At 37.6% G+C, this 13,684-nt stretch overlaps 1 protein-coding gene across 6 annotated transcripts in view; it reads left to right on the forward strand.

Moving 5' to 3' along the window:
• Window positions 1-13,684, forward strand: part of CLEC16A (C-type lectin domain containing 16A) — a 166,881-nt gene that overhangs the window by 25,530 nt on the left and 127,667 nt on the right. For 4 of the 6 annotated variants that reach the window (XM_067551308.1, XM_067551311.1, XM_067551312.1 and 1 more), the window contains exons 10-11: window positions 7,441-7,669; window positions 13,464-13,593. In XM_067551308.1, coding sequence (XP_067407409.1) covers window positions 7,441-7,669; window positions 13,464-13,593 — 359 coding nt within the window. The remainder of the gene's footprint in view (window positions 1-7,440; window positions 7,670-13,463; window positions 13,594-13,684) is intronic. The other 2 variants (XM_067551309.1, XM_067551310.1) reach the window with 2 other exon arrangements.

Raw genomic sequence — 13,684 nt, forward strand, 5'->3', positions numbered from 1 at the left:
TTCTAGTTCACAGCTGTTATGCAGAAGCACCTGTATCTAATGTTTGAGTGTTTTGGCATGTGTTTGTATTCACGTTGACGGGTTTGTGGATTTCCTACAAGCTTGGCTTCACTTTTATGTTACTTGTGCAGGGTTTTTCTTAGTGCTATTTGGGCTGCCACTTCCTACCACCCAAGGTAAAAATGAACCCACTGCATATAAACTGGAAGTCATGTCATACCTAATCACATTAGCTAAGTAGGACAGGTGTTAAGTTTTTCTGTGTGTGCTGTTATCAAAGCTATGCTAGATACAAGTCTGTTTGTAGGAGAATGAACTGAGCTTTTGGGGCTAAGGGGTTTCAGTAGACAATAGGAAAACTTCCAGTTAGGGAAACTAAACTTGTGGAGGGTTCAGCTACAGACTCTAGGAGGTATTTATGAGGAGATAAGGGTTTCATTAAGTTCATTGAGGAAACCTGTTGGGGGGAATCTCCAATGGGAAAACTGTTAGTGGGTGGAAGTAAAGCCCACTAGGAAAGCTGGTCAAGAGGCCTCCAGTGAAGAGAATGTATACTTATCAGAATTCAGCATGGTTCCAATAAAACTGACAGACAACATGGTGTATGTGTAACTATGTACATGTATGGTCCTGACAGGCTAAAGCCAGTTAGAGGTATTGAGAGGTTCCTGATGTATTGGGATAGGGATGGGCAGCTAGTACATGAAGGCAGGATAGTGGAGTGTTCTCTTCTGTCAATCTGTGATAATACTCCCTTGCTGTGATGACTAAGGTTGGGTTCCAGAGTTAGTTTTAGTCCGTGTCTGCTGTTTTAGGAGTTATTCTCCAGGGCTGTTTCTAGGTAGCTGATGTGACAGTATTACCCCTGAGTGATACTGGCACTGAGTGTGCTTAGTCAGTAAGAATTAGCAATGATATATTTCTTCCTAGTTATCAATTAAAACTTTGTTCAGGAACTGGGGTCTCCTTGTCTCAAGTAATTATTGTATGCTGTAAATGGGTTTCATGCAGAAGCAGCTTATTACTAGGAAATCTGTGGCCAGGGGGCAGGGTCTGTCTGTCACCAGGGACATTGTAGAAGAGTTGGGAGTGAAGAACAGGCTTAATTTACCATTTTCTTCCTCTGAGTGTTAAATTTTACTTTGAATTCTTGTTTTTAATATGAGTCACAACAGACTTCTCTTCCTTATTTCTTATTGTATGCTGTAGTCTTCCACAGCACATGTTTTGGATGCTAATATTGTCTCTATAGACTTGCATTGAGTTTAGATTTACTGTACAAGTATTTTTAGGTCCATATCCTTCATGTGTATTTTGTATCTTAGCATACTATAGTGAGAGGCAGTCATAAGCTAAAGAGAAGAGGAAAAATTTATCTTGAGACTTAGACAGCAACTCAATTCAAAGTTGTGTCTCTTCTGGTATTTGAAATGTCTTCAGAGACTTAAACTTTCCCAGATACTAATGTGTGGCAAAATGATGATCGGTTTTAATGGTGGTGAAATAATTGCATCACATGTACTGTCTGGACCCAATGTGTTTTAAAAATATATTTTGGGCATTTCAAAACGGAGGATTCCTAAAATTGTTTTTACTAGAAATACAGGATCAACTGAATGACACTTCACATGGATATAAAGGTTAGACTTAGCAGAATCTGAAAATTGTTCTCAATTACCCTGACTACAAATATGAGTCAGTGATATGTAGTAAGGGTGTCTAGGTAAGGATACGGCAATATAGTGTGGAATGTTGAAATATGTAAGAGGTTAGCATCTACTTTATCACAAAAGCAGTCTGACTTGTGCCCCATTCATATTTTCAAACTATAGGTGTGGCGTGTACTGTATCCCAGTGCTTTCCCTTTGAAACCATGTTCCTCCTGGCTAGTGAAGGCCAGTGAGGAAAGTACTGGATCCATTGCTGATAGAGATTAATACTTTAATTAGGGAGGGTAGAGTGCGGAATAACACCAGCTTCTTTTTAAGAAGTTCTGGTGCATCCTCTGCTCAGGAAACCAACATTTGACACTGACACTCTTGCTAATTGTCGACCAGTATTGCCTCTTCCTTTTTTGGTTAAGATCACAGAGAAGGTTATAGCAAGATAAGTGTTGCCTCAATCTCCTTGGTCCTTGCCAGTCTGATTACAGACCTGGGTATGTAACTGAAACAGTCTACCAAAGCAAGAAGTACAATTCCCTCATGATGGATGAAAATCAGGTAGGGTCCATGTAGATACAGTTAGCTGTCAGCAGCTTTTTGATGCCATATAATGAGGGTGGTGTTGACTTGCCTATGGACTGCAGCAGTGAGTCAATTTCAAAACAAAAATAGCTTGAGGGGGACAGCTTGGGAACTAACAATTACCCTTGTAACATAAAAGCTAACAGGCCTGTCTTACAAGTTATGTCAAAATACATTTGACAGCTTTGCTACGGTACTAATGTCTGAAAATCAGGGTTTGTAATGGAAATAGCAGCATATCTTGAAGACTACAGAAATATAAGGTGATTGATGCACAACAACACACTCCCATAGTGATTACTGCTCAAAACAGATCAGCAGTAACAGATTTTTTTACTTTAAGTATTCAAATCCTGTGTATACAGATACAGTTCAGTGAAACTTATGCCAGGAAGTCTTGACTGTGACTGTTTAAAAACATGTATATGTTATAAGTGAGTATACATCAATGTACAGCAAGTTCTGAAAAAAGATTTGAGTAGAAGACATTACATGCAGAGGTAATTATTTTCTGTACACTTCCTGTTATTGGACAGTATTAAAATGAAGCTCTTGCTATGTTCTTCACATGACTGGAGTTAAATATGTGAAGTCAGGGAGAATATAGTATAACAGTTTGACAATAGTCATATTAAGGTTTACCTTCCTTCCTGCCAGTGAGATCTGTTTCCTGTACAATTCGGATGTGGCTCAATTCTACCTGTTTTAGGTTTCTTGGGTTTTGTTTAACCTACTTTCTCCTTCTCGTAATAGGAAGATAAGTTACTGGTATTGCTTTGCTTTACCAGCACACGTTGCACAAGATCATATCAAAACTGCAAATATGTAAATAATTACTTGAGAAGGTATATTTTAACATGAACCTAAAATTGGAATCAGCCTAGGTAAATTATATACCTTCTAAGTTAATTTCTGCTCTGATCTTATATTTAAAGTATTAAGGGCATGTAGCTACTGTATCTGTCAGCGCACATTACATTTTAGCTCTTTTGTAACCATTCTTTTTTTCCAAACTAAACAGGCCATGAAAACTGGCCTTAAATGGTATGTTCTTGTTGAGTGTTCATCTCCTTGTTCCATGTGAATGAATCACATGATGGCTAGTCCACAGAGAACTGCATTAAGAATGTACTTATGGTATATTAAACATTTTCTTTACAATGAAAACAGTTTCAGGCTTCTAGAAATAGCTGAATCAGTAAATAATGGAAATGGAAAAATAAGCTAAATGATTCTTGCAACTTGCATCTTATAAGATGTTCCCATAAAGAACAAGGACTTCATTTATTCCTCCTGTTTTCATGCCTCTTATAACAAGAACTCATCAATATAAATAGGGCTATAATTCTAGTTATTTTTAAAACTTCCTGTGCTGCAGTTCTTTCTCGGAGTAAAAATAATTTTGAGAGGTTGTGAGGCGTTCATTTTTGTGTTTAAAATACATAAGCTTCATAGTGTGGTTTTTGTGAAGGATTCCTGTACCAAACCATTTCTTATTATGGTAACTAACAATGGGTGACCTGGACAAGATTTGAATCAGCTTTTCCTAAAAATGGCAAATCTTTACTTTAACCTTTTTGGGCTACCTCTCTTTCATGATGTTTCATCACTTTTCATTGCTGTTCTGGAACAAACAGTGCAGAAGTTGGTTAAAAATGAAGGGATAGTTTTTTCCAAACTTTTTCTCTGAGCTAAAAGGCTTGAGTATGTATATTATTTACCCAGTTGGTTTGCCCCTCAGTATTAATCCCAAAATACAAATACTCACTGAATTTCCTCCACCAGAAGATAAATAGAGAACTGGAAATCCACTGATTTGAGTTTTCTGCATCTTTATTGAATCAATTGTTCAAATGAGATTAGCTGTTTGGAAATAACCACTAAAGAGCATATGTAAACAGACCCCTAGATGTAGATTATATTTTGTGTCCCACAAACAAGGAACCAGTGTATGGATCATGTCTGTGCTGCTCTACAGTTAAGGAATAATCTCTCTCAATTTCCTGCATAGTCATACCTTGATATGTTCAAAATAAGGACATGTCTCTAGCTAAATTTGGGGGATAAAACCCTGTTTTAAATAAAGTATGTTTCAGAAACTTGCTTCCCAAAACACAAGAGTGGGGTAGGGGAGCTGCTGTAGGAACATGCTAGATGAAATGTCTTTGAAACTCAGCTCTGGCAATACTTAAGTGCTACGCATAAGTAAAACTTCAGAAAACCAGCCATTCTCATGAATCCTTTTCTCCTGGAATTCCCCCTAACAAGCTGATTCTAAGATATCTGCCAGCTGGCAGTAGTCAGAGCAATTGACCAGCAGGCATTAAGGTCTGTGCTTATGGTCCGTTGACTTGTTTGGATGGTTGGCCTCTCTAACAGACCACCCAATTATCTAAGCATTTCCCTGGCCCTCTAGGCCATTGGATGATTGAGATTGCCGTCTATATGGAATGTTATTCAGGTTAAATAAAGATGCCTCGGTGTAATGAAATACTGGAACTGCTTTGTTTTGCTGAGTGTGAATTTCCTGAAATACTTCATAGCTTTGCACTCATAGCCATTTTAAGGCTTCTTGCCCACATTTCAAACAGTGAAAAATGCTTTTCATAGAAAATAAACAATAAAATGATTTTGTGGTAACGTTGCAAATGAGACCTCTGGGTGGCTGGGTAAGGTGGTTTGCTTGGGCACCAACCTCTTAAATGGAGCAAGGCAGTTGGTGAAGCTCTCTAACCATGTGACTAAGTTGAGTGCTGCACATCTGTTGCCAAGGAGAATGTTTCATAACAGATATGTTTGTCTTCACCTGCCTTCATTTGTAATTATCCAGAACTTACTTATTTCCTATCTAAGGCACAGCAGTTTGGGTGTTATACAAGCTTCTCATTCTGGAGTGCGCTGTCAGTTGAATAGTATTACATTGATCATCCTAAAGATGGAATGAGTAATTTGTGGGATAATGGGTTTATGCAATGCGGTGAAATATACTTAATCATATCATGTAAAATACTGGTACTGTGTTTTGTAATAAATGAGACAGCCAAAGATCATAGTAAGAAACATGTCTTAATTTTCTGTTTTTGGTTACTCTTGTTATAAGTTATACTCTTGCCATATGACAGGAGGGGTCAGTATCTGCTAACTCCAGTGGTTGCTGTTACGTGGTGACTTTTTTTCGTACCGCTATTATGTGAACCCTGAGATGTAGTGGCTATTTTAAATGATGAAGTATTGCACATGGAAGTTGTGAATGTACAGTGGCTGAAATAATTTTTTCACTTAATAAATTGCTCTTTGTTTTTGCTCTCGGCAAACCCATCTACAACATTTGTCACATTTTTGGGGTTGGAGGAAAAGTGCTTTGATATACTGTAGCTTTGCATCAGAAAAGAAACAAGCTTGTGTTAAGCGATGATTTTCTGTTTTTTGTAATGTATGCCACCCACACACACACACTACAAAATAAGTTTAGAAAACAAGAGCTGTGGAGATGTTTGGGGAGTGTAGAGAAGGGCAAAATACAATCAGTAAAGGTTTGTTTACCTTGTGCCGTAATCTTCATTGGAGTGGTTTAAATTTTAGTGTGCACTAGTGTGTCATGCACTAATTGGCCCATGTAGACCCTGCTGGCAGGCACTGAAAGTTCCCTAATGCTTGTTAATGTTCTTTTTGAAATGGGACTATATGCTCACTAAGGAACTTTTTCAATGCACACCGTCAGGGTCCACCCAGGCCAGTTAATGTGTGTGGCATGCTAATGTGTACTAGAATTTACACCCCTGTGATGCAGACTAGTACACTGCGTAGACAAGTCCTAACTGTCTGATCTTGGCCATGGTCTATGAATATTGTGGGTTATGGGGTGCGGGAGGGAATGATGGAGACTGAGACACAGGAATTAGGGACTAAGAGGATGTTGCCAATAGTGAAGGAGTGGGCCAAGAAAAGAACATTGTCCTTAATAGTTTAGCTATACTTATCCTTAATTGTATAGATTTATATAGCAGATAAGGAATAGGAAAATAACTTTGCATTGTATGAGAGTTATACTACTACTGATGATGTGATAACTTTTGGGTTAGAACATACATATTTTAATGCATTCAAATGCCTTCAGTTCTTTATCAGGACCTTCATTTCAAGTACAAATTGTTTTTCTTGGAGCCATATTGTATGAAGAATATGAACAGACAGGAAGTGTATTTTAAATGTAACCTTTTAATTTAATTATCAATCAGATGAGCAGTTACTGTATTTCAGTGTTTACCATTACAGCTTGAGCCTGCTGCCTACATAAACATTTAGGAAATATGGGTGCATGTTTTCTTGTTCTAAATATTTTTGATTTCTGAGAAGGCAAATTCCTGATACATCCCCCGAGGCACATTCAACATAGATGTATTTTAACTCTAAACATTCTTGCAAACGGAACTAGCCTTTTTGTTAATTGAAACTGATATGAAACCAATTACAATTAAGTACACTTAGACCTCTCTTCAAAAGTTTAAAAGGAGGCTAGAGGTATAGTAGTGTTTTGCACTAAACAGTCTGAGATGAAAATCATACCTGTATTTTTATTTAAACACTGCATTTTATATTAATGGTTTGTCTTCAGCCCTGTTTTTTTTGTTTGTTTTTTGTTTTTGTTTTTGTTTTTGTTTTTTTGTTTTTACCATCTTACTCCTTCCTGCTTGTGCTGTAGGCCTTTTTTGAGTTGTCCCTCTGAGCTCTCTCTCCTGCACGGTCTAATTCAAAAAGCAGCTGCTGCAGCTTGTAGCATCAGTGGAACTTGATTTAGTTTAGCATTGGATGCTGTGAAGTGGCAGAAAACCAGGTTTACTTTTTTAGGAACTTTTTCTTGATGGTATGTGCTTTAAAAATGGTCATGTTTAACAGGTGGATCTAGATTTCCTCTTGTCTCGAAATGGTCATATTTCTTAATTCTACTAGGTTCTTAGGATTAGAATACTTTTTATTTTGTAGGTGGTCTGGAAATACTGATAATTAATATTGCTGAATTAACATCTTTCTGGCCTTTTTAAAGTACACTTGACATACTTGTCAGTGTAATGCTTAATAGACTTGTAAATAACAATTTTTCATGTGTAAACTGAAGTTTCCTCTATAATTTAGTATAACATAGGTAGAACTAATCTATAACTAAACAAAATTTATCTTCATTTAAATTTTATAGGCAAAATCAAGCATCAGATGCTTCATAAAACCTTCAGAGACACTGGAGAGATCTCTTGAAATTAACAAGCAGAAGGGAAAGAAGAGGTTGCAAAAGAGACCCAACTATAAAAATGTTGGTGAAGAGGAGGAAGAGGAGAGAGGACCTGAGGATACTCAAGAAGACCCAGATAAAGCTAAAGGCACAGAAGGTAGTTCAAAAGGCATCAAAGCAAGTGGGGAAAATGAAGGTGAGTGCACCAATGAATGAAAACCCTGCAAACTTTATATATGTTAATAATTTAATATTATCGCTTGTTTGCGGTCTAGTGTATGTTTTTTGTTCATTTATAATCCTGGGTGCAGAACCAAATAAACAGAATCGTTCGTTTTTCACTATGAATGATTCTTGCTTATTTTTTTAACCTCTCCTTCATGTAGAATTAAACTCTTTAGAAAAAGACTGAGTATTTAACTTGGTGGAAAATGTGAAGTGTCTGCAGTTTCTGCTATGGCATCCAGCCTTTAATGACAAGTATAAAGCTGCACATGATTAATCAGTATTATAAGCAGACTTATTAACAAGTGTGTGTCATTTGTTAGTGGTGAAGCAAAGAGAGTTAAAAAGCTCCCCAAAAGCCCAGCATCATATGTTGACTGGCAGTGAGTAAACCCTTTTCTACCAAGCATTGCCACATCTCTATATGTGCCTATTGTACAAAATTAAAGAAAAACATCCCTCTTTTTTAATTACCTGATTTATGTGCATTCCAGTTGCTTCACGGAACTATTACGTTTGAATATTTAGAAGTGTCAAAGTATTGGGTGCTGCAGCAGGGAGGCATGCTCTTCAGTTACTTTCATTATTTTAAGTTGGTAGTTAAGAGTAAAATGCATATACAAATTATAGTTTTAAGCACAAAATGAGACAGTGATGATAGCATTGCATCTAAGGAAGCATATGCCACAATACAAATTTTTTTCCTATGCTGTGACTTCTGTGACAGCCCTTTTCTATATCCTGTTTGCATTTTGATGTGTGTAACTAATCTGTCTGAAAAGAATTTCCAAGGCCTTCATGTAATGACTGTGTTTTCTCATTTTTTGTTCAAATTACATATTTGAGTTCCCATGCAAACTAAGTGCATTTTTTATTCTTCCTCTTCCCAGTTTCTCAAGAGGCCCAACAAACTAATTCTGGGGAGGGCAAGGGACTGTGTTAGAAAAGGGGGGGCAAAAATCTTTGTGTGTGCCTAATATCCTAAGCTGGGAGAAGCGTGTGAAAAACGTTTTTCTAAAACACTTAGTGTGTTAAAGGTAGTTAACATGGCTTGCATCCATATTACAACTTAAAATCTTTTTACAACCTGTGTCAGAACCCTAGTAAGAGAGCTGTTCTGAAACACTTTCAGTTTAATCTGGTTTCTTTATAGTGTAGACAATGTTTTAGTGGGTGTTTTGCAGAATTTTGATGGTTCTCCTGAGCAATCACCTAGCACACAGCATAGCATTTACCAGGTAAGTTACTTGCTGAGTGTCTAATTCCAAACAAGCAATATAATATTAATCAACATAGTGTGTACTGTACTTTGTTCCATGATTCCAGGTATTGCATACTGGGCTTTGTTCCATGACTACACGTATTGTAAAGTATGTGTGAACTAGGGATGTTAAAAATTACTTTAATCAAAAATCTGTTTAAATATTCTAAAAATAGAATGTTTAAAGGGTAAATGTGCGGGGGGGGGGGGAGAAGCCGCAGCTGGGCATGCCCACCCCCCGCGTGCTGGGCTCCGCGCCTCCCACCTCCCCTCGTGGGGAGCCAGGCCAGCTGCAGCTACCCCAGCACTGAGCTCCATACTGCGCCCACCACCTCTGACTGGGCTTCGAGCTTCCCCGCCAATGAGAGCAGTAGGACAGCTCTCGCTGGCGTGGAACCAGCCCAGCTGCCGCTTCCCTATGCCCCCCAGTTTAAACGGTGTTTAAAACGTTTAAACAGCTGATTACCATTTAAATGTTTAAATGGTTAGCTTTTTACATCCCTAGTGTGAGCTGCTTTCTGTCATACTGGGGCTGCTCTCATAGGTTTATGTCAGTAATGTAGGCTTTATTATTTATTCTTCAGCATTTGTACAGTACTTTCCTTGAACAACTTTAAATACAAATTAGGCAAACCTACAACAGGGGGAAAAATCAAGGGTTGGAACAAAAGTTGTGGGTCATACATAGTGACTGAGGGCAAGAGGAGAGGCTTAAACAGCACATCAGTGGATGTGGTGGTTAGTAAACTCAAGATATGGGTCTTGAGGCAGAATTTCAAAGAGGCTGAGGATGTTTAGCAGAATGAATAGAGAAGTCATTCTAGGCGTAGGGGACAGCATTGAAGGTACAAGAGCAATAGTAATAGGGTACTAACCCTAACTGTGTTACTGACTTGCTGTGCAATGTTGGGACAGTCTCTTATTTAACCCTGTCTGTTTCCACTTCTGTAAAATGGAGGTAATACTTATCCAGCAAAGGAGATGTAACGTTTACTAATGTTAGTATGCTGTTGTCTTAAAATGAAAATGCATGTTAAGGCTTTTGTAGCTAAGTGAAAGTAAAATCTTGCTCATCTACTCTGCTTTCACTCAGGGGTTCTCAAACTTTTTTCACAATGTGGACCACGGCTTACTGTGTTGTGCATCACCATCCCTACCATTTGCAATCCCATAGCATCTCTACAATTTACGTGAAAAAGTACTATTAGGAAAATATTTGGGGTGTACTGTAGTGATCACTTAGTAGCTTTAAATAAGAGCCCCAGACCAGGTTGCAAACCACTGCTTTAATTCATCTGTGTCTACCAATTATAATGTTGAAGTAACTTTTCTTTATATAATTTGTAATAAACACTTTGTTCTGGTTTTGTTTTGTTATTCATATGGTTGAGTTTATATGTACCTAAGTTAGCCTAGGGAATTAAGAAAAGTAATGACTGATCCATTGACTCTGTGAGACTTTGTCCTTAGCCCCTGAACTATAAAATTATAAGAGTTCGCTGGTAAACAGCAATTGCACCTGAGTTGATTTGCATTAAGCAGATTAGGGAGATGAGTAGGCAGAATCTATTGGCTATTTATATTTGCTAACTATAGCTGATGGAGAATGTCTGGTTGTGTATGAGTTTATGAATTAACTTGCCCTGTATAATTCTTGGGAATAGCAGTTCCTTTAATTGTTTGAGCTGATTTGGCTGTTCATATATTTTCATGAGTATAACCAGGTGTTCCACATTGATTCATATTATCTTTCCATGAAGCTATATATTTGCACCAGGAAGAGATTGTATCTTGAAGTCTGAACTTTACTGTCTTTTTTTTCTGTTGCTGCTACTACTTGTAATCATGTATGTGGGCATGATAAAAATGTGAACTCCTTTTTACAGACATGGAAACAAATTTATTCTAGCGGCTATGTTGCATATAGTTTTTACTTTTGACCTATGCATTGGGCACACCAGTCTAACTCTGCTGAGTCTACCACTAACATTTCGACTTTGTGAGAGTCCCCACAGTTGCCATTTAAAAAAATAAAATAAAATAAAATACATACCACAGATATTTTTTCTCCCCTTAAATGTGACGGTGATAAAAATGGATAAATTTTCTCTTCCTATAGCTTCTGGGCCAGTCACTATTATAAACTGTTACCCTACAAAGCATGTATGCTCAAGGAAATTTTGTATTTCATTATTTTGCTAGGATTCTAGGCTATCATATGGCACATACGTCAAAACATTATGCTGTTTGCATGCCAGTTGTCAAGGAAACATACACTCTAGACTTTCCTGAGGAAACAAGAAAAATATGAAGAACCAGAATGAATAGTGTATTTGGGGTGGGTGGCTCTCTTGTCCTTGGGGTGGAAGCAAAGTCCCAGATTATTCTGAATGAAGTGTAGGGCTGAGAGTACTTGGCTTGAGGAATCAGTTGTCACTGCCAGGGAAGGATTGGCTGTGTGTTTGAGCTGCTGAGGCTCATAAGACTAGCATTTCCAATTTTTGAGGCAGGCTAAGGGAGTGGCATAGAAGAGAATTTGGTTAGTAGCATGGCTATTTACAATTCAGCATAACTTTAGTTTGGTATTCCTATACTATTAGCTGAAAGACTGTGTTATTGCACAGGTATAATATTTTAAGTTGTGTTTAAAATAAAAAAGGCCAAAAATAGCTGAGTATTTTAAAAATTGGGCATTAATGGACTGTGAAACTCAGTGATTCATCCTGGTGATATTTTGAACAAAAAGATCTCAAACATGCTCCAAACTGTTTCCATTACTTTATGCTGACTCAACAAATATTCTAGGCTTCAGAGTGACATAGCAACAATCCTAGAATCTTGGTACATCTTGTTCTTTCATAATTGGTTTATTTTTTCTTTATGTAGGCTCTTAGTAGTGTTACTCTAAAATTTACCTTTTCAAATGTTTTTCTCCTTACCTGGTAGGGAGATAACAATAGGTGTTTACAAGTGTGCATGGAGGGAGACTCTTAACACGACTGCCTTTGAAAAACACAGCTCAATATCATGGATGGGAGAGATCCAGAGACATGGTCCAGAGGTTTGAAAATTGTCAGGACTAAATTTTGCCTCTCTATGGCCTGTCAATCAAAATCCTGTTTGCATTGTAAAGCTGTAGTACAAGCTGTGGCCAGAAAGTTTGTTTTCTCTAGATTTCAGAATACCATGTAGTGTGTGGTAGTTTTGTATGCTATAAGGTGATCAGTAGCAATTTGTTGAATAGATCACATAAAGTGACATGCAGATCTTGCTGTCAAGTGGGACTGTGCTGAGTGGGATGGGTGGCCCCTATCCACTACTCACTTCATTTGTGACTGAGCTTCTCAGCTTCTGTAAACCTGTAAGATCTCTGCCACTGCTGCCAAATGAGCACACAGTCTATGGGGATATAAAGAGTGAGCCAGCACTTAAAGAGTTTGTTTTCAGGGTTTGAAATAGTCTTCTCTTTATGACATGGTGCCTTCTAGTACTGGACCATGCACTGGAGAGGAAAGGACCAGAGGTGAAGAGTGGTTACAGGGCACCAAAGTCAGTCAGTTGGCAGCTTTTAGTGGATCTGTAGGCTGTCTGGCAGTGGGGGTTTCTTGTGTGACTAAATGTGTAGTCTAAGTCTAATGGTAGCCTAGAGCTACCATTGCCGTCTGTAAGGGAATGTTATTTTGACATCACTAGTGAAGAACCGCAAGTAACTACTCCTTATGTCAGGAGAAGAGTGGCTCTTTGGAGAATTTACTTTAGAAACTGCCATTGTGGACAGATTGACGTTTACTGGAAAAATGTCTCAATATATCTGTGTTCTGTTTAGCCTACGCTTAAAGAAATTTAGGAAGACCTTTGCCAAAGCTGAATTTGCTCAGTATTATGGGGAAAGTGTCTATTTATATAGATAACTTACTTGTTGAGAGCCTTTGGAACTTAATAGATTCATACTCTGAACCTCAAATATTAGCCTTAAACAGATTTTTTTTGCATTAGTTACTATAGTAACAATTGTATTCCTTTAAATTCCAAATACTGGATTCCTCTACCTCTTCTTTCTGCCGGTGTCCTTTTTATAAAATCTGAAGCAATTATATATACATTAGTTTTGTTATGTTTGGGCCTTGAGATATATATGAAAGTGTAAAGAGATTTTGCCAAATACAGACCATTATATATATATATAAAAAAAAAACTGTTAGAATGTTTGGCAGTTGACAGTTTTGTAAAGGCTTTTATATTCTGAACTGAAGGTGTAATTATTTATGAAGCCCTGAGTGCATTTTCTTCAGATGGTGTTTAAAATCTTATAAGAAATGCTTTTTAATATTTTTGTGGTAATGGGAGGAAAATCAGAAAGGCCACTGTTTATATTCTTACATATGAGCAGTGACTTCCCTTATTTTTAGGTGCATAACATTTTAAAAATCACTATTTGCATTAAGAATACTTGACATAGCTCACATCTTCATCTAAAAACTCAGTTTTGGCCGTTTCCTTTAAGAAATAGAAATGGTAATCATGGAGCGGTGTAAGATGTCAGAATTATCTATCTCAACGGTGACAGAGCAGAATACGACTGATGAAGAAAAGAGTGCTGCTGCCTCTGGGAGTGAGATGACAAACTGGAGCAGGTATGAAAGAATTGTAATTCACTTGACCAAGTTCCTTCCTTCTGCTTCTCTTTTATATCCTTTTACCAATTTTGTATCGTGTGTCGTTCCT

Source organism: Emydura macquarii, unplaced genomic scaffold (genome assembly GCF_026122565.2).
Source record: "Emydura macquarii macquarii isolate MOO-44397 ecotype Brisbane River unplaced genomic scaffold, CSIRO-AGI_Emac_v2 contig_1348, whole genome shotgun sequence".
Taxonomy (NCBI): domain Eukaryota; kingdom Metazoa; phylum Chordata; order Testudines; family Chelidae; genus Emydura; species Emydura macquarii.